The sequence below is a fragment of the Myiozetetes cayanensis genome, unplaced genomic scaffold, assembly GCF_022539395.1.
Source record: "Myiozetetes cayanensis isolate MyiCay16 unplaced genomic scaffold, myiCay2020 scf7, whole genome shotgun sequence".
Lineage (NCBI taxonomy): Eukaryota > Metazoa > Chordata > Aves > Passeriformes > Tyrannidae > Myiozetetes > Myiozetetes cayanensis.
Genome location: NW_026087964.1, coordinates 7,613,578 through 7,633,959, shown reverse-complemented (window position 1 = coordinate 7,633,959; position 20,382 = coordinate 7,613,578). Strand labels below are relative to the sequence as shown.

Below are 20,382 nucleotides of genomic sequence, written 5' to 3'. Positions count from 1 at the left end.
GTGAGGTTAATATATCTTATTGACTCAATGATAATACCTTATAAAGATCCAGCTGAACACAGAAGCCCATCTTAAACAGATGCACCAAGCAGCAAGTAAACTACAAGCAGGGACTGACCACTTACGAACTGGCTCATCTACATTAAGCAATTAGACAACCTAAAAAGACATAAGTTAAAACCAGAAGAGAAGAATGCAATAACTGACCTCCTATGGCACAAAGACAGAACCAGGTAGATGACACCTACAAATACACCAGAGCTCACAGGCACCACAACACGTCACAGAGTTTCCTTAGAGGGCAGGGCATATGGGGGCTTTCCTAGCCCATAAACACATCATACTTGGTTTATTTTCTAAGAGTTTAGTAGCTAATCACAGTGCCCTTCCATTCCAATGGGACAGGGCAACAATTTCAATTCTTTATTGTTTTCCAAGTCTGCAAGATACCTTGCTCTACAAAAAACCCTGAGAAATCTTCCCTGGAAAGGAAGAACAATCAAAGGTACAGACATCTCCATTCCTCACAGGTCTTCTAAACCCATAAATAAGTCTCAGAGCTTGCTTCACTGTCTTGTTCACTGGGAATCCAGAATTCATACCCAACACATTTGTCAGTATTTCTGTAACAGCTGACCTCTCCCTTTCCAAGCAGCTCTGCTTGAGAATTTCAACGCCAGTACGAGTGATGGCACAACAGAAGGTGGTAACAGTCAATTAACAAGGTTTCAGTTTCTGAGCTCTTTAACTTGTGAGCAGGACTATATATAGAATTTTAGGTTAAGAGCAGTGTATCTGCCTTCAAATACAATGATATCTCACCACCAGTCATCCGCTGAACATTGCTAGGTATTGCTGAAACCAGGACAGGGTTTTAATTAGCTACTTATCCTTTAATAAATATTCAGTGAGATTTTCACAGTTGGATAATCTATTTTTAAAATGAGAATTAAGAGCATCTTTAAAGCAGCTCTCTGAAATGGCTTGCAGAATTTTTAATAAATCTATGATTCATTTCCCAATGAATTTTGTTTTATCAACCTGCCTACAATATTTGTAAACCCAGAAAAAAACTGGAGGTCATCAACAAAATTATATTGTAAAACATCAGATCATCATCAGCCTTATCCAGGGTTAACTGTGTGCTGACAGTGAAAAGTCAGGTCCTGGTCTTGTCCTTTTCTGCATCATGCCTCAATCTATGCACCTGTGGGCAAGTCATTCAAGCTTCCTGGGACAAAAGAAAATATTCAGGTTTTTTCAGAGCAGATGCCTTCTATTCTTTAAACTGCCAATCTGACTCTGTGGCTGAACAGTCCGCTAAATTTGATATACAAAAATTAACAGAAGCATATACTGTCAGGGTTGTGGGGAGAGCAAAGCTATTAATTTCAGTAGCTGAGTGCAGTTACACTAAGTCAGGTGTAATGTCAGACTGCAACCTAAGGACCAACAGGATCAAATTCTGCTCTAACTTGTACCTTGTACAATCACATCCCTCAAGGTTGCTCCATAGGGACCAATTCGACCCAGGGGGTTAAAACTGATAATTCAAAGTGGATATTATGTGCTATCTACTGTCTGCATGAATTTCAATGGGTGCAAATACTAAGTCTTCTAACCAGGGAAGAACAACCCCATACATCAGCACACCATAGGGTTTAATCAGCTGAAAAGCATAAAAAGATGTAGGGGTCCAGGTGGACACCATGTTGGACATGAGTGTCCCTGCAGCAAAGAAGGCCAACCACATCCTGAGATGCACTAGTGTAGTCAGCAGATCGAGGGATGTGATCTTCCCTTCTGTTCCTCATTTAAGAGACTGCAGCGGGTGCCATCTCGGGCTCCTCAAGACAAGATATACTGGAGGGAGATGAGGGAAGGTGGCCAGGTCCAGAGCTGCAGCACCGGACACATGGGCAGGGTCTGCAGGAGATGTACCTGTGCAGCCTTAAAATGCTCAGGGGAGATCTTACTGCTGTCTAAAACTACCTGATGATGAGCTTATGCAATTGGAGCCATGCTCTTCTCAAAGGCACAGAGTGAAAGGACAAGAGGCAGCAGACATAAGCTGGAACACAGGAAACGTCAACTTCATATGAGGAAAAAAAATTAAGCTTGTTCAATGCTGAACACACTGTTCAGAGTCCCTTGGATCTCCATCATTAGAAATATATTAAATGAATGCCATCAGCAGCCTGCTCAAACTGGACTTGCTTTAAGCCAGGGGCTGGACCACAGGACCCTGACAGACCCCTCCCATCTGGCATTACTCTAGGGCTATAGGTACGGTCCATACAGAATCACAGAATCCTGGAGTCATTAAGGTTGGAAAAGACCTCCAAGATCACCAAGTCCAATCTTTGACCAAATACCACCATGCCCACTAAGCCATGTCACATAGTGCCATGTTTACTTGTTTTTTGAATGCTTCCAGGGATGGTGACTCCACCACTTCCCTAGGAAGACTGGTTCAATGCTTAACCACCCTGTCAGTGAAGAAACCTTTCCTAATATCCAACCTGAACCTCCCTTAAAGACATTTCCTCTTGTCCTATCTCTAGTTGTCTGGGAGAAGAGGCAGACTCCCACCTCACTTTGACCTCCTTTCAGGTAATTGTAGAGCAATAAGGTCTCCCCTGAGCTGTCTTTTCCCCAGACTAAATAACTCCAGTACCCTCAGCCACTCCTCATAGGACTAATATTCCAGACCCTTCCCCTGAAGAGCAACAGACCCTAAACCTGAAGAGCTGCACAACACCACTCCTTTGTTCGTGAAGAACCATATATTGATAAATACATTTGGGTTAGAATCAAAATGCCAAGAACACTTAGTCTGATTTCAAATTCTTGGTCTCAACATCCAGATAAAGAAGACCACTTCATGAGATGCCTTAAGAAGTACCTGGTACTGATTAAGTGGAAAACAAAACCTTTCCAAATTCAGCATCCCTAAAAAAAGTGAGCAATTGAAAAGGTTTAGCATATTCAAAAAGTCTGACATCATTGCTATGTTTAAGAATGAACTGAATTTGAACTCCTAATTTTCAGTATTATACTAGTTTCCTAAGGCATACCTACACAAAAGATCTCAGCTTCTTTCTAGAAATAGCAGCGTTATATGTAGGACTACAAAATCCTTTGTTAAAAAAAAACCCTGCCTGGTGACAGTGAATTACCTTCTTGAAGATAATAAAGATATAAATTTGTTGAGAGAGGTTTTAGACCTGGGTTTGGTACACAACCCCTTGAAGAGAACATGTAGCTGCCTCTTGCCACTCCACACACTATTAACCTCTACAGGGCGGGCACATATTCAGCTTCTGTCAATCTGCTGTTTCAAGACAAAACATTCTGAACTCAGAAAAACATACAACTTAGATATCCAAATTTTGTAAAACAAACGTGAACCTGTTTCCTTATTGACCTGGGCTGTATCTATTCACCAGAGAGAAGAGGCAAGTTGTCCTTCTCTCTTTACCATTTACATGTCGCAATTTTTTTCAACTTCTACTATAAGAATATTGAAATTAAACAGAAAACTATTATATACCTCCTCCTCCAACTTCACTAACTATATTAACCCATAAAAACAAACTCCAGTTCTTTGATATTCAACGCACACACAGCTCATCAGTAGCACTGAAATCACAGTCTATGTATATTACAACATTATACAGATCATACATATGCTTAATAAATCTATATAACTTATTAACACACTAAGATGCCTCCTGAAAATTCCATTTTGCAGCAGTATTATCATAGATATGACAACCCATTTCTTTTTGAAAGACTCAGTGCCCTGCTCCATTCCCAACCTGCATGAGAGCCATGTTGTCCTGTCTCTGACAGCCATGAAAGATGTACGTGCAGAATTTTAATAAATCTCAGCTTCCACTGATACAGTCACTCTCACTTTTATGCCTCTTTCTATTTCACTTCTACAAACATGTGAAGCTTTTGGAGGCAATGTCTTTGGCAACCCTCTGGAGGACACTGCTCCTTCCAATTAATGAAGCTGTAAGAGTAAGATTGCTCACCCACTTCCTGGGAATTCACTGTAAGTATTTAATCTGCAACAGTTTCCAAGCTATGTTGTTATTCTTCCACTCATTCCTAGTTGTAGGCTTTATCATCGAAAACCACTACAGTTTCACTAGACTATGAACAGTACTGGAAGAAGAAGGATTTATGCCAGCAGAGCAAACATGCAATTAAAACCTGAATTTTTTAAAGAGCCACCTGGTCAACACAAGACAGAGAGAAACAAACAAATAGGATGGCACAATAAACTGTACTTTTAATAGTTTTTCTCTGAATATCAATTCATTTTTTTTCAGATTTCAACTTGTGGAAGCCCTGGGCAATAGCATCTGACACCTAAGGGATGCCCACGGATTTGCTGGGTCTCTGAAACACCAGCTTTTTCATAGAGAAGGGTAGCAGTTCACGAATACAGTGCAGAGGGTACCAGGGAATACAGCTCTTCTCTATAACACTGGGTCATGTGGCATGCAACAGTAGTAATAGCAGGAGCTCCAGGAGACAAGTGGGCTTGGATTATGGACTTTTTCCCACTGCTCCAGCTAGCTAGATTTTCTCACTGATGCTAGCTACCATCTGAAGAAATATACACTTCCCACTTGTTTCTATTCAAATCTTGTCTTCTCTGAAAATAAGAAAAAAAGGAGTTGCTACTGTCACTGGTTTACTATTCAATGTAAAAACAGTTTAAAAGTGTTACTTCAGCAGCTACAGAAATACAGGTTGTAGAAGTGCTTGTTTAAAGCATTTAATGAGCCTGAAACATTCTGAAGACACATGTCATGAGTGTAAAGTGCTTTCTGCTCCCAGTGTTTTCATGCTGAAGATGGTAAGAGCCTGGATTGGTTTACATGAGAGCAAGATCAGCCCCACTGGCAAGCAGTCACCACCTCTCAAGGCCACACCACTCTGAAAATCATGTTTCTAACACAGTACCCACATTAAAGTCCAGCTATAAAAGGCAGTGCCAGATGCATCATCAGTCAACTGCTTTAGACAGTGTGCTTTGGCCCAGTACTTAAGGCTTCTGCCCATCTATAAGAAAGGGGGGGACAAATGGTTCTCCTGACTCTTCCCACCCATGGAAATGCCACGGTAGAGAGCTTTACAATCCTGTACTCAAAATCAAATGGCTCCATTTGTCTTTCCTTTTAATATCACTGGTTTTTTAAACAAACAAACAAGTTCTTTTTTTTGCTTAAACCACATGTATTTATATTCTGCTCACCTTATTTTTACTGAAGACATCACTCAATAAAATAAATGCTGATGATATTTAGATAGGATACTCTTTCCCATAAAAAACCCATAAGTTTATGTCTGGCTTGCAATGACCCAGGTAATTGAAGTAGTGCTGATTTAAAGCATATAAACAGATGACAGGCTTCTTCTGTTGCTCTGCACCACAAATCAGTGTTACAACCCCCCTGGGAGACACTAATTGAATCCTGCTAGTCAGCAGGGCATTAGCTGGCTCTGATGAAGACAATATGAATTTGTGTGTCCTTCTAAGGAAAGCAATGGAAGCAAATCTGTGTCCCCCTACTGAAGTTTTCAATAGCAATAATTAGAAACAGTGAAATAGCATTTAATACAACTATTTAGTTATACAGAACACCAGGCAACACAAATTATTTGTATCATGAATTTCACAGTACTGCAATTCAGCTCACCTGAATTCTTAGATACTTAAAAATAAATAGTTTACTAATCAAGAAAATGATTCCAAATTTCCAGGGAGATTCCAGACAAATTGTACTACCAAGCTCCAAACCATCAGCTGAATGACTGATAAATACATCAGGAGTTAGTGTATCCAGCAGCCTGACTGAAAGCAGTTAGGTACCAAGCTGCTAAGTGCAGTAACACACAGGTAAATAATTTATGCCTGAATGCTAAGCCCTAAGGGTGTGGCTCAAGATACAAGTGCATTTAGCAGGAAAAACGGAATCAAAGTTTTTTGATTTCTCTTAAACAAAGAAGTACCTTGCTTTCCAGAAAGTACTAGTGCTAAGAATAAAGGTACCAAGAATTAGCTGTGCTCATGTGTAGAAGGGCTGTAATACTGCCAGCCTGCATGCCAAGAGCACTTGCAGTCAGATCTCACTCATGAGATCCATTTGAAATAATTTTTCCTCCTGTTAAAAAACAAAAACAACAATAAAAAAAATTTTAGTCTTTTCTGTTACCTTTGCTCTTCATGTTTGTTTAAAGTATCCAAAAGGAAAAAATGTCTTATTAAACACAGCCAAACTTGGCCAGAACTTAATATAATATAGGCTTGTCAATCTCAAGAGTCTTCTCCTTAGCATGGCTATTTAGTTATTCCTGCAATTGCTTTATGAAATCTAGATCCTGCCATGAGCCCCAGCTGTTCTGGAATTTTAAGTCCTGCTTCTATGTCAGCGCAGGAGGACAACTGAGCTCGGCAGCCCCACAGGCTGGGCAGGTTTGGGTGGCAGACGGCCACAGTGACATGGACACGCTGGTTTTGGACTGCAGAGTCACCAGCACGAGGCACCAGGACATAGACATGGTGCATCAGTGCCTCGCTGGGCTTTCCCTTTGAAAATGGGGTACTTTTCTTGTGCTGCTAAAGGCTTAAATTCAGACAGAAAAATTATTGCAGCATTTCCATTTGCTCCAAAATCCTGTAACAGTGCATTTCCTGAAGGTTTAGTGGACTTCAGGCTTCTTGCTGAAGTCTTCAATAGATTTGTTTGTGCTATTTCCACACAAGAGGATTACGATGCAGGTCAAATGGACATCAATTGCTTGTACTGCTGAGTCTGGGACCTGTGTGGGAAATGACCCCCTGAACTACACTGGGGTTTAGTGGGGAAAAGACTCTTATGCTGTGTCACTTGTCATGCTCACGGCTAATGGAGATCCTTGGTGAAATCCAACACGTGTTCCTGAACCAAGGACCTTTCTGTCCTCTTTTAAATGGCTCTTGAAGTTTCTGGGAAGAACCACTGTGAAACTTCAGTTTTAATCTATTAATATGGTATCCAGCTGGCTCACTGAAGACAGCTGGCATTGGAATCCTTTGTGACTTCAGTCAACAAATGACGAAACACGAGACACCAGAAAAATAAGGCAACATTTGGGACAAAAGCTCTGACGGTAGAGGTAGTGGTAGTTTCTAAAGTACCTTGAAAACTTCAGACGTAAGATACAACAAAACAGAAAAAAAAACATTTGGAAAAAAGGGAGGCACTCAAAGTTTGCAGATTTGGTTCTTTTTCAATTCTGCAATTTTTAAAGGCATGGATAACTGAAAGAACTTTTTTTCTTCCCCATCTGCAGGCTATAGGTTTGAATGTCTGGCATCACTCTTTCAGAATCTAGTTTTTAAATGAAACACAACTTCATGCAGAAAACATACCTGCAGACAGCACACACAAAACAGTCTGGGTGATAGGTTTTGCCCAGTGCTGAGACCACTTCTCCCTCAATGAATTGATCACAACTGAAGCACCGTGTGCCATAGAGTCTCTGGTAGTCCAAAGTACAGATGTAGTCTCCCTGTCTCACAAAAAATCCTCCTTGAGCCAGGTCACATCCACAAGCTGCAGAAAGAGAAAAGGCAGACTCAGAAGGCTAAAAAAGCAAAGCTCATGATCTAAGACGACTCTGATTTTTCACCTATGATCTGTATGGTTCCTAGTGGAGTATTTAAGCACTTCAACAAACGGGTTTATGATCACAGAACAGCTATGCATCTGAAAAACACTACTTTTACAGTAAATTACATCAGTCATGTATTTTTTACACTAATAGTTTGGATTTATTTCATGTAAAAATATTAACTTCAGTGCAGTGGCTGCAAGTACAAAGTTAATGTCCATAGGAGTTCAGTTCAGGGTTACCATATACAACACCCAACATATTTAATAGGTTAAAGGAAATGCATAAAGGATATAAACCTTCAAAATCTAAAGCTCCAGTGTTACAAAGAAACTCCTCTGACAGATTACAGGTGTCTGATATTCCTCCTGGACACAAAAGTGGTTAAAATACTGCTCTCTCTAACATGGGGTCTGATGCACATGGTAACTGCTGTCATCTTCCACAAGGTTACAAGATTCCATTTTTAAATAAGATCTTATATTTACCTGATAAATATCACTCACCAAGCATGAACTGGAGGCACTTCCAGAACCATCTACTCCTGGTAAAAGCAGAGTTTTAATCCTATCTGTCAATTTCTATTTTTAAAGCTGAATCTGTAGGAAAGGGTTAATGTTGATTAACCAAAGGTTTGTCAGACTATTCAGGGGCTTTTTCTGTTGCAACAAGCATGGAGCTAGGCTGGTATTTTGAGAACATTTTTGAGAATATTTTAAGATAGGAAAGGAGAGATACAATGGTCTGGTGAAGTCATATAGAAGTAGACAGTAGAGACGTAGAAGATGATTTCATCCATATTGACCAGAATCCTTAAAAACAGACTTGATTTGATTTATAAAGGAGAACTGGACTTCAAAATGGTGATTCTGCTGCTGTGCTGACTACTACTTTACTACAAGTCACAGCACCATACTTGTTATACATACTTCTGCTGCTGGTGATGTTCATATAGGAATGTGTTTCCATCAGCAAATGATGCTTCCAGTCAAACAATGCTGATCAGAACCACAGCACTGTCACTACTCACATATAGTACACAGAAGAAGAGTGGGAACATTGCATATCAAATTTGGGTTGCATGTCAAAACACTGCGGTGTTGCTCAATGCCTTGGTCCCAGAATAGCAGAAGTATCCACACTTCTGAAGCTGAAGATTGAGATTTCTGCTCAGGTACCTCAGAGTCCACAGGCACTTTGGTTTTTAAACGTAAAGTCTGCCAACTCCCACTAAAGCCTGTTTGCAACGTGAGAATCAGTCATCTTGCACCTAAACTACGAGAAATGAGTCCAGCAGGAATGCTCAAGGCACAGAACAACACACAGAGCACAGAAACCCCAAGAAAGCACAGGATCCTGAACATTCATTCAAAACCACATACAAACACCCACCCCTTTCTAATCATTTTTCTTAATCATAGCACAGGAGGTCTGGGCTCAAGGACCTCTTTAAACCCTGAGTGGGCATTTAAGTTCTCATAATTATCCCTGTAGATGGCCTCAATCATTAGGTGACAGAAAACAACAATCATGCTGAAACTGTATTAGTACATGGTCAAGAACTGAAGAATTATGGGTTAATTAATCCTTCTTCTCAGTCAAAACAATTCCAATTATATTGCACATGCCATGGACAACAATTATGGATTAGATGATTTATCTTGCATTACATTGCTCATGTCCTTTATCTCACAGGTTTTACATATTTACTTTAACATTTTTATTTCTCACCCTTGTCCTAATTTTTGCTAAGGATGTGCTTTTTAAAGAGACTTTTCAAAAACCCAGCATGACTTGCTGAATATCATGAATTTCTTTCAGCCTATATATTTCACCTAGGTACATACTGGTGTGACAGAAGCACAGATCAGCTGTGGATTTAAGATGATGCTGAACAGCCTGCTGAGTTGATACTAATGATACCCTAGAGTAGTTTCAAATTATATCAGACAGTCTTTAAACTTGCAGAGCGGATCATAAGAGAAAAAAGGCAAAGGACGTAATTGGTTTCCTGAAGTGAGAAAGGCGGGGTTATATCCCTATATATGTCTCTTTATGCCCGTAGTGGCACATCTTCCTGCAGTGCACCTGGACAAAGGCACCAAGAACTGCTGTGAGCAACAAGGCCGGCACTGATCAACACATTTTGGTCTGAATCCCCCCAGAGAGACCTGGAGCTGGGCTTCCAGAACACAAGGAAGATGAGTTGAAAGCCTACGCACAAATTATCTGCCACTGCTCTGTTGGGCACTTCTGCCACTGTTCATCAGCTAAAATGAGCTGTAAGCACGAGCAAATCCATTTGTTTTTACTGATGATGTAGGTCCTAAATGGAAGCCAGGCAGGCTCTGTCTCACTGTTGCTAACAAGGCACCGGTGCAGTGTTTGGGGCAGGGGGGATCAGTAATAGTTCTGCCACTGGCACTTGGTGACGCTTTGTCTCACCCTGAAGATATTTGCTTTTCTCTGTGCTGTCACTAAGGTTACAACTACTCCAAAGTTGTGTATTGCTCCAAAGCAGTTTGTGCTAATGCACTTAATCCTGCCTTCTCAAGAAACCCTGCAGTGGTACTGTTTACCCAGACACAGAAAAACAAGTTATTGGGACTTCAAAATAAAAGCTGAGTCTGGCATCCTCTCATCAGGCCCCTGTCTGCATCACCATCCCTTCAGCCTCCCTATATGCAAAGAGTGGCTGAATTCAGTACAGAAGAACACAAATTCCTCCATATTAATTTGAAGAGCAGAATCCTAGAATACTAGGATGGATTTGCTTGGAAGGGACCTTAAAGATCATCTAGATCCAAACCCTCTGTCATGGGGAGGGACAACATCACTAGACTAGAAGGTTTTAGCTGAAGCAACCTTATGTGTGCTGTATTATAGAACAATAATTTTCTTTTTAAACGAAAACAGGCTTTTCATGCAAAAACATAAGGTACGTTGTAAAATATTTCTTCAAGGAAAAAAAGCTGGGATGTAAAGACATGAAATGGGCATAGCCATCACACAAGTTTTTATCTGCATCAGTGATATAAATTTTGATAGAGGTTTTCAGTGTTTTAGCATTCCAAAAGGTTTCAAAAATAATTTATATCTAACCTCGATGCCACCTTTGACCCCCCTAATCTCAATTCTTGTAAATGGTCATTAGTTCTAGACTTTCCTCCAAACTGATTAACCGTAAGCAAAACTTCTAAAAAAGAGAGTCCATTAATGCAGTTTTTGGCTCAGAAAACTGAGCATGATGGGCTTTTGGCCATTTCTTTCCACCTTGTTTTGGTACACAACAAAGACCAAGTATGTATGTGAGAGCTCTCAGCGTAACCCTCTGCTAAGTCTTCATATTTATTCATGAATGAAGGAAAATCTAGCTCCTAAGTGAAACTGGAACACAGGAGGGAGCCTTCATGGTTATACTTTCCCTCTTACTCACTAACTCTGCAGGATGGGGGAAAGTCACAGCTTTTTCACAAGCCAAACACTCCTCCCCTGCTCTTCACACATTATTCCACCATCAGCCATAGCTCCAGTCACAAACCCTTGTGTGCTTCTGCACTTTTTGAACCATCTGATACAATTTAACTTGACACCTAGCTGAACTAGAGAAAAACACAGGGGCTCTAGCTAAATACTTAGATATTAAAATAGTCACAGTTCAAGGCTGAGAAGAGTAGCTCTGAAAAGAGACCTACTAGCCATTCCTAGCGTGAGATACTGTGTCCTCTGCCTGCTACTTAAGGTGGACAGAGACACTGCCCATCTGAGATGATCCTCCACACCTGCAGAGAGACAAGGAACCAGGGAAAGGAAAGCCGGAGCATATCTAGGGAGGATGTTTGAAGGCAACTACCAGATCTTACTCTCCTAGGATAGGAAATCAGCGTTATGTCACAGATCCACTCCTACCCAGCACTTGTCATCCAAAACGAGTATCTGGGGGTAGGGTTATTTATAACCTGGAAACAGTTTTCAACAATTTCTGGTTTTCATCTTAGTGAAACAAGAAAAGCACTTCAAACATAGCACTTATGTTAATGAAGAGACTAACAGAGTAACTCAGCTGCTTGTCTTGGTATTGCCCTATTTTAGCATTCCAAAAGGTTTCAATATCTTATCCTGAACAGTTACAAGCTTTAGGAGTAGTTTTTAAGTAGTGAATAAATACGTGTTTGTCTCTTCCTATGGTATTTAGCATTAACACAATACCTGGATGTGCTATGGGACTTGAGGTGGATGATATCCACAGCATTTTTGAAGAGGGTATCTAAGCATGACTTCTCTGACACTGGATAATTCCACTCTTCAAGATGGTTTACAGTTATCTGATACCAAAAGATTTCATATACAGATCTGAAGTGTTCCTCTACTGGTTTAGAAACAGACTGCTTTTATCCCCAGCACAGGAGATAGACATTACAGACATGTTACTGTCTGTAACAGCACCTGAAGCATCATCATTTATGCAGCGTGATTTCACAATCAATCAAACTCCATAATTCTAAGTCCATTACTGGTGGATGAAAAGCTGGACATGATCCAGCAATGTGCACTTGCAGCCCAAAAAGCAATAGTATCCTGGGCTGTGCCAAAAGCAGCATGGCCAGCAGGTCAAGGGAGATGATTTCACCCCTCTACTCTGCTCTTATGAGACCCCACTCGGAGTGCTGTGTCCAGCTCTGGGACACAGACTAAACATGAAGGACGCAGACCTGCTGGAGCAGGTCCAGAGGAGGATCACAAAGATACTCAGAGGGCTGGAGCACCTCTTCTATTAAAACAGGCTGAGTTGAGGTTGTTTAGCCTGGAGAAGAGGGGGCTCTGGGGAGATCTTGCAGCAGCCTTTCCGTGCACAAAATGAGCCTACAGGAAGGATGGGGACAAACTATTTTCAGAAGGGTCTGTTAAAATAGGACAAGGCTTAATGGTTTTAAAATAAAAGGGGGGCAATTTAGACAGGATATATATTGAAGAAAATTTTTCAATGAGGGTGGTAAAACACTGGAACTGGTTGTCCAGAGAGAAGGTAGCTGCCCCATCTCTGGAAACATTTAAGGTCGGGTTTGACAGGTCTTCAAGCAACCTGATCTAGTTGAAGATGTTTCTGCTTATTGCAAGGGACTTGGACTAGACGACCTTTAAATGTTTCTTCAAACCCAAACTATTCTATGATTCTGTGAAAATAAATAGCAGCAAATCAATTAATCAATGCATGTTGCTATTACACTACTGTCTGCCATCAGTAGCAGCATGTACTGTACAAACTGCACTGCACAAATATAAAATGCATCCATGTGCTAGCAAATGAGCCTACTGAAAGCACATTAATCGTTTGGCTGCATGCTGGGCCTAAAAATCAGCTGTGCCCTGAGATGCTCAGAGGATGCAACGCTCACTGAGCTGCTGCACACTACAACAGCCTGTAGCAGCAGTGTGCAGCACTCATCCAAACAGTGCTGTTCTGCCTTCAGTCTGCCAGGCAATCAAGCAAGTTGTTTATTTGCATCTGCACGTATGGAGCCTGCACTTTTCCCTCCCATTTGCGGCCTGATGTAAGCAAGCAGTTATGAATCTAACCAACAGAGGAAAGAGAGGTAAAGACACTAAAAAAAAAAAAAAAAGGAACAAAGACCCATTCTTAACATTGTTGCAGAGAAAACAAGAAAAAGACCTCTACTTGCTCAGAGATAAATAAAAGTTTTCTTTGTCATCACTGTGGTTTTATGTCCATTTCTGGTATTTTCATCCTTCCAAGAGATGGGTGCCAGTGGCTGGCTAAGATCCCAAGAATGACACGTAGTATGCTGCTGATATTATTCTCTTTTGGCAGCTAAATTTCACAGCTTCATACACCACTGATGAAGTTTGGGAGCCTGTTTTCCAAAAGCCCATGATTATATGTGGTACATTTCTCATGGCCACTATGCCTGTGAGAAGGAATAGACCTTCTGTCTATAAGTGAGGTGGAAACAGAATGGAAGGAACCTTGCCATGGTATATAAACCATATAATCTAATCACTTTTCCTACGCAGAAGTGACCATATCTAAAGTCTTTCCAAACAGATGTCTGTGAAGTCAAGAATACTCAAGCCTGTCAGTCACTGGCAGTTATTATCAGCAATAATAACTGAAATACCAGCTATAATCTCAAGGACTCGAATGCCACCTCATTTTGTTACTGTCCAGGGCAAACAAAAGCATGATGCAGCCCCACAAAAGCCTTGGGCAGACCTGCTGGCCCCTTCTCCAGCTCCCAACTAGGAAAAGCAGGATGGTAGACAGGTCTGACTGAGGAGAACGAGCAACTTTCTGGAGCAGAAAAGATACAGAGAATTGTGGGGATGTATCATGTCCATCCTGCAACACTTCACCACGAATATGTAGCACTGATAAAGCTATAAAGGATACAGTGCACAGTGCATCTACACAAGCTCCCAGGCTACAATGGCCATGATGACCTTAAATTAATTTGTAGTGTACACACTTCAGTGCAGGAAAGCCCTCAGAGGTTCAGAATGCTCTTATGAGACTGACAAAACATTAAGAGACTCGGGTGTACTAATTAAAATGGAGGAGAGTTTGGGGAGTTTCCTGTGCAGTATGTAACTTTACTCCTATAATAAGTGGGAAACACACATCGAGAAATTTTTGCATTAGAAAGTGTATTTCCATCTTCCATTTTCCTTCTGGAAAGCAGAGTTTCCCAACAGCTTAAAGACAGTGTTACTGAGCGAGATCATGACAGCATTATGTTCGTGGATGTTTAAATCTATGAAAATAATCTTCAGGAAAACTGGAAAAATTGTCTCTTTTATACTGATTTCTTGTTTTAAGGACTCAATCTGGTTATTTAAAATTTATAAGAATTTTAAATAGATTTAAGAAACAGAGTAATGCGCTTTTATCCATTTTCAACCTAATAGAGTCTTAACCGTTTAGGATAAAATACTGCTGTCATTTGTCAGACTAATTAAAACAGGGAATTTTTCAAACAAAAAAAAAAAACAACAAAAAAACCCCACAGCAACAAAAACATCACAACCAAAAAACCTCAACATGTAAAGCAACAACGCTAAATATTTTCTGATTTTTTTTTACGGTGCTTTGGGTGCCAGTTACAGGTTTGCAAATTAAGTGCCTGCTCTGACTATGCACAGATATGGCAGATGGTCTCGTGTTAATGAGTTGTAGAAAGTGGGAGGTGGAATAACACCGCTGTGGCAGTGATGAATTTTATGCAATAACTCTCTCTGGGTCTCCACACAGGCATCGCATCCCCTTAGCGCACTGAAACGCCCAGTAGCTACTCCAGGTGGTGGTTGTATCTCTGCTGTGTCCTCATGAGAAAAATCATGACCTAGGTAGGGAGTCCCCTGCATAAAGGCATCCTTGCACTGACATTTTTGTGGGGGGGAAAAGTCTTAACCCAAGAAGAGAACTTGAGTAATTAAAAAAAAATTACAGGTTTTTCTAATTATAATAATTCTGTGACGTTATCTATTGTGGGCTGAAATAACGTATGCTCAAAACTTCTTTATATGAACAGCGTCTTTACTGCCTGCAAAGCTTATGTTACTAGCCAAAACTCTATGTCAGGCCTAATTTTTAAATGTACTTTGTGGTGGTTCTACTTTGATTTCAATCAGGATGAGTTTTACTGCTCTCCGTTTATTTGGTGCCTTCGCTTAAATCAACCTCAGCATTCCCAGCACAGTTAAGCACCTCTCCAAGGTATCTCTTCCCAGCAAGGAACCAGTCCCCTGCAATGCAAACACCTTCTGCACATGGCTGTATCTCCAGCTTGAATCATCCCTCAGAAATTGCAGCAATTCCTTCTTTGAAAATCCTATTCATGTTTTTAATGAGCATTTAGCTTTCTAGTATAACTTCTCAATCTACGGACTAGAAGGATGCAAATAAGGAGAAAACGGAGATGAAGAGACTAATGAAAAACACAAATCGTAAGAAAATAAAGCAGGGGTATTATGTAACATCCTAAGTAAAAAGACAAGAGTAAACACATGTAGGTTACATCTAAATCCTGAAAACTTGGGCTATATAAATGAAATATATCAAGTTGGAAAATGAAAATAACAGAAGTTTGGCTTCCTGGGATGGATAGTTAGACATCTTCTATTGAAATTTTGTTAAGATATTCCTTTACTAATAATCATAGCTGTGATTACTCCTCTGTCCTTTTCACCATGCTTTACTCATATAACATATTCCTTAAATTCATGAAAGAAACTCTTAAAAAGATTCATCAATATCTGGATAAAATATATGCTATGAAATAAAGCTTTTTGTAAAGTGTTGATGTGATTAGTATATGGCCAGGACAGGAGAGGCTGCAGGAAATTTCTTAAAGAATGGAAAGAAAGGTTGCAGTAAGAGAATGCTTACAACAAAAGAAAAATTAACCAATACTATGTTATTGTGAGAGTTTGCTAACTGACCAAAATTTTTTCATGCTTTAATTACTGACTTGCTTTTAGAAGGTCAGTGATTAATTATTTTTAAAGTTCAGGTTTTAAAATCTCAAAACTACAACACTGAACCATTTGTTGCCACAATGAATTACTTTCTCACTGGCAAAAGTGACCATTATTATCATCGTCATCAACATCATCATAATTGCAGTGAAATAAAAATAATAAGCTAACCTGACTGGTAAACCCTACCACACTCTCCAACCTTGACTTGGGGAGCGTTGCATCGGGAGCATTGTTTTTCCCATTACACTCAGTTAATGTGATCTGGGATTGCAAACTCCTGCATGACTTGGGAATCGCTGGACACATTGCTGAGAGTGCCTGATGGATAAGAGCCATTGCACCTATCCCCAGTGCCCAAGATACCAGAAATGCCATCAACTGCTACCCCCTGGACAAAATCTGGGACTCGGAAATCTTACTAGTGAGCTTCCCGCAAATGACTCCCGTTCTGAAACGTGAAACCCTGTAGCTATGTTCAAATGCGAGTCCCTCAGATTACTCAGTGTAGCTTTGAACATATTTATATCCTAGCAGATGCATCTGATCTAACAAGTAAATCACTCCTATTACCAACTTACTTGATGTTCTTAATATTTGCACCAAATATTCTGTCTTTGTCCTTCCCTTTAATATGACTGCCTATATGAGATGTATTCCTGACCTGATAGACACCCTCAGAATGAAACAGACAACACAATTTTTTAATTTGATAGTATGAGTCATTAATATTTTATCACCTTTAGAAATTTTCCTTGATGCCTTCATTACAGTGGTAACAAATAAAAAAGAATTAACAAACATAGGAACCAAAGCCCTTGAAGTCTAATTAATCTTTGTCTTATTATATCAAAGGCATCTGCTTCTATTATAACAGCCGTTTTATAAAACCTGATCATAATGGCAGATATTTTAAAGAAAAAATTAAGTAAAAATTTTAAGTGAGGCCAGATGGCACATTCCCAGTAGCCTTTTATTAGCAGATTAGATGTGCACCTAAACAAGAAATAATATACACAAATATATATGAGTACAAACCTTACTTATAATGCCTATTTACCTCCCTAAGCCCTCTTAAACTTTGATACTGAGCAAAACTAGCATATGCTTCCAGTACTGCTATTCAATTTTTTAATCTGGATGTGTGTCTTAATCCTGAATAAGAAAAACAGTTCTTCACCTCTTAAAACGTGTCTTAGAATTGTTTAGAATCACTGTCATCTGGGAAATGTAAGAAGAACTGGATGGGAATGAAAGAAGAACCGAATGGGAATTAGTGACTTTATACTAACCTTCCTTGTTGATATAATTAAATTTCAATACAATTTCCATCTATGTGTTTGCTGTTACAATTCTGAATTCACAGTCCCCATAAGAAAGGTTCCCCAGAGAAGCTGTGGATGCCTCATCTCTGTCAGTATTCAAGACCAGGCTGGATGGGGCTTTGAACAACCTGGTCTAGTGGAAGGTGTCCCTGCCCATGGTAGAGGTATTGGAACTAGGTGACCTTTAAGGTCCTTTCCAACCAAAACTATCCTATGATTCTATGAATAATCAGACAGCAGTATGGCTATATTCAAAACTATCTTTCTACTCCCCCAAAAAGGAAACAATTAAATGTATATGACTCCCTGAAATCTAATCCAACATTATCACAGAAACAGTTTCACATTTCACACATATTCAAAAAGGTGTGACTTCTTCCAGTGTAATATTATCTGTACTGATGAGGTCATTCAAACAGACCTTACCTACCTCTAGACACCTCTCAGGACATGGTCATTTGTCATTTTTCTTCATGAGCTGTTTGTTTGTATTCTCCATCACTGTACAACTGTAAATTCTGTGACAGGGAACACAATTTTCTGCAGTTTTACAAATATTTAATGTTTTCTGACGCAGGCTACAAGATGATTTAATACAGAGGCAGTCAACCAAGCAGGCAGGCAGCTTAGCAGAGTAATGAAGCAGCCCACACACGGGATTATCTGTCCTGGGGCTGTCCTGCAGCTGCACTGGATGCTGGGCACACAGCCTCTTTCCAGATGCTATATTTGGTGGATGAGGTGAGATAGGGCAAGTTGCATTGCTAAGGAGCATCAGAATAAAGGCAATGCAGGGAGGAAACAACTGTAAGAGAAACACATTCCCAGAATCATCACCCTGCCCATGCACAGCAGGGGTCATGGCACAAACCTCTCCTCCAAGGCTGAAAGCATATAAGTGGTCAACTTATCAGAACTGAATATCATTTTGTTGCTAAATCCTAACACATGAACTATAGTTTTTCAGCATGAAAAACCCAAATCACATTTGCCTAACCTGATTTTTTTCCTTTTATGTTAGCTAATGAAATGTATGTTCAGCACTCTGTTCTGTTCCTAAGCTCTTCTCATGCAACAACATGGTAAACCCACAGTAGAAAGCAACCCATACTTTTTAAGTAGCAAAAAAACCCCAGAAACAAAACAAAAACAGATACCAGAGGAATGCCAGAAAATTCATGGAAACCCTTGAGAAGTGACAAAAGATCGCATTTAAATAATGAGGGAAAACCCTAAAACAAATGATGTGTGGAAACTTAACACTTAGCAAAATGATTAGTAAGGAGGAGTCTAAGTACTCCAAGAGTCCTGACACCAAGAAGCAGTTTAACGACTCATCTCTGACACTATCTCCTGTGCCAGCTGAGAGACTGATGGGTGGCTGACAGATGCTACCCTGTTTCTTCCTTGTTAATGTAGTGATTTTTTTTCTCCTTTTATCCAAGATCTGTCTGAAGCAAACAAACTCCTCCTTATCTCTTACAGACAGGTAGGGCAATTCAGTTTCTACAGGGCATTCATCATCTTCTTCTGCATGGGGGTGGGGAAAAAAACCCCTCTGCACGGTCTAAATTTGGGATCAGTGAATAGTTTCATATTTTTCAGAATGTGCATGCTGCATTTGCTGGTGACCTGGCATCATCTAAATGGAGATAGCCTATGAAACGAAAAATTGGATGTACAATTATGTCTTGTTCCTTCTGAAGGACTCATTTTTGCTCATAGCAGATCTGTATAAAAAGGGAGGCTTGCATTTCATCAAGATAATATTATGGAGCACACGTCAGTATGTTACTGAGACTTCATGTAGGAGACAAGACTTCAGAATAACAAGTTAGCTGCTCTTTTTCTGAGTTAGGTCTGAAAAACTAATTTGATAATAAAACTTGCCATAAGAACAGGTGGCTTTAAAACTGCTTAAAAGATATATGTACTGGCTGTATTCTGGTTCAAATACCAATCTGGTTCTGAATAGGTGACCAAAATATTTTTGCTGTTTAGGACAGTGCCCTATGCTTATTTTGCTTGCTGTGCAATTTTGCAAAGAGCACAATTATTGAGCTATTTAACTCATTAAAGTTTGACTCAGGTATTGTACACGATGTACTTAATCCTATGGGATTTTTAACAATATCAGTATAGCTGATAGACAAAGACAGTTTTCTCTCTGATAGTTTCCTCTAAATAGGAAAGGAAATAGTGACACAGCTGGAACCAGAGCCATGTTCATGTTCCTAGGCTGAGCTACAAGGGTTAGTAACTATCATTTGAAGTGGTGCTTAACAATGGAGTAAGCAGGTTCTTCAGTAACATCACTCAGCATTTAGTGATTTGTACATTCAAAACAAATTAGATCTTTGCAACTTTCAGTCAATCTTACAAATATCCAAGTATCTACAGAAGGGGTGTTGTATCAGCTGATTCCCTCTTCCTGTGACCATCCTTCTCCCATTCACAATGTGACAATATTAGATCAGCAGGCACCAACCTGGAGCCAACCAAGTAGTTCCCCCACATAAACAGGAAAGCACAGAGCATTACACCTGGAATCAACCATCACAGCCAAACCCTAGAGAGTCTGAACAGATGTGGCCATGGCCCACTCCATGGCATGCATTAGAGAGCTGGAAAAGGGATAACCTCAGGGTTTCTTTGTAAATGTTGCTTCCTAGCTCTGCACCATTTTTGACTACCAGTTCTCCCAACCTTTCCTTCTTCAGGTACAAGTCCACAATAAACTCCATGGATTTATATCCATTTAAAATATACTCCAATTTTAGGATTTAGGATGTTTGTAATATTACAGTAAGCAGAGAGTTTGCAGTAAATCCTTTCAGACATGGACTGGGTTGTAAAATATGCTTGTGAAGTTTCCAGGACCATTAAG

The 20,382-nt window shown here is 40.0% G+C and overlaps 1 protein-coding gene across 10 annotated transcripts in view; it reads right to left on the bottom strand.

Moving 5' to 3' along the window:
* Positions 1-20,382, bottom strand: part of ABLIM2 (actin binding LIM protein family member 2) — a 137,830-nt gene that overhangs the window by 78,827 nt on the left and 38,621 nt on the right. For all 10 annotated transcript variants that reach the window (XM_050337624.1, XM_050337623.1, XM_050337625.1 and 7 more), the window contains exon 3: positions 7,436-7,619. In XM_050337624.1, coding sequence (XP_050193581.1) covers positions 7,436-7,619 — 184 coding nt within the window. The remainder of the gene's footprint in view (positions 1-7,435; positions 7,620-20,382) is intronic.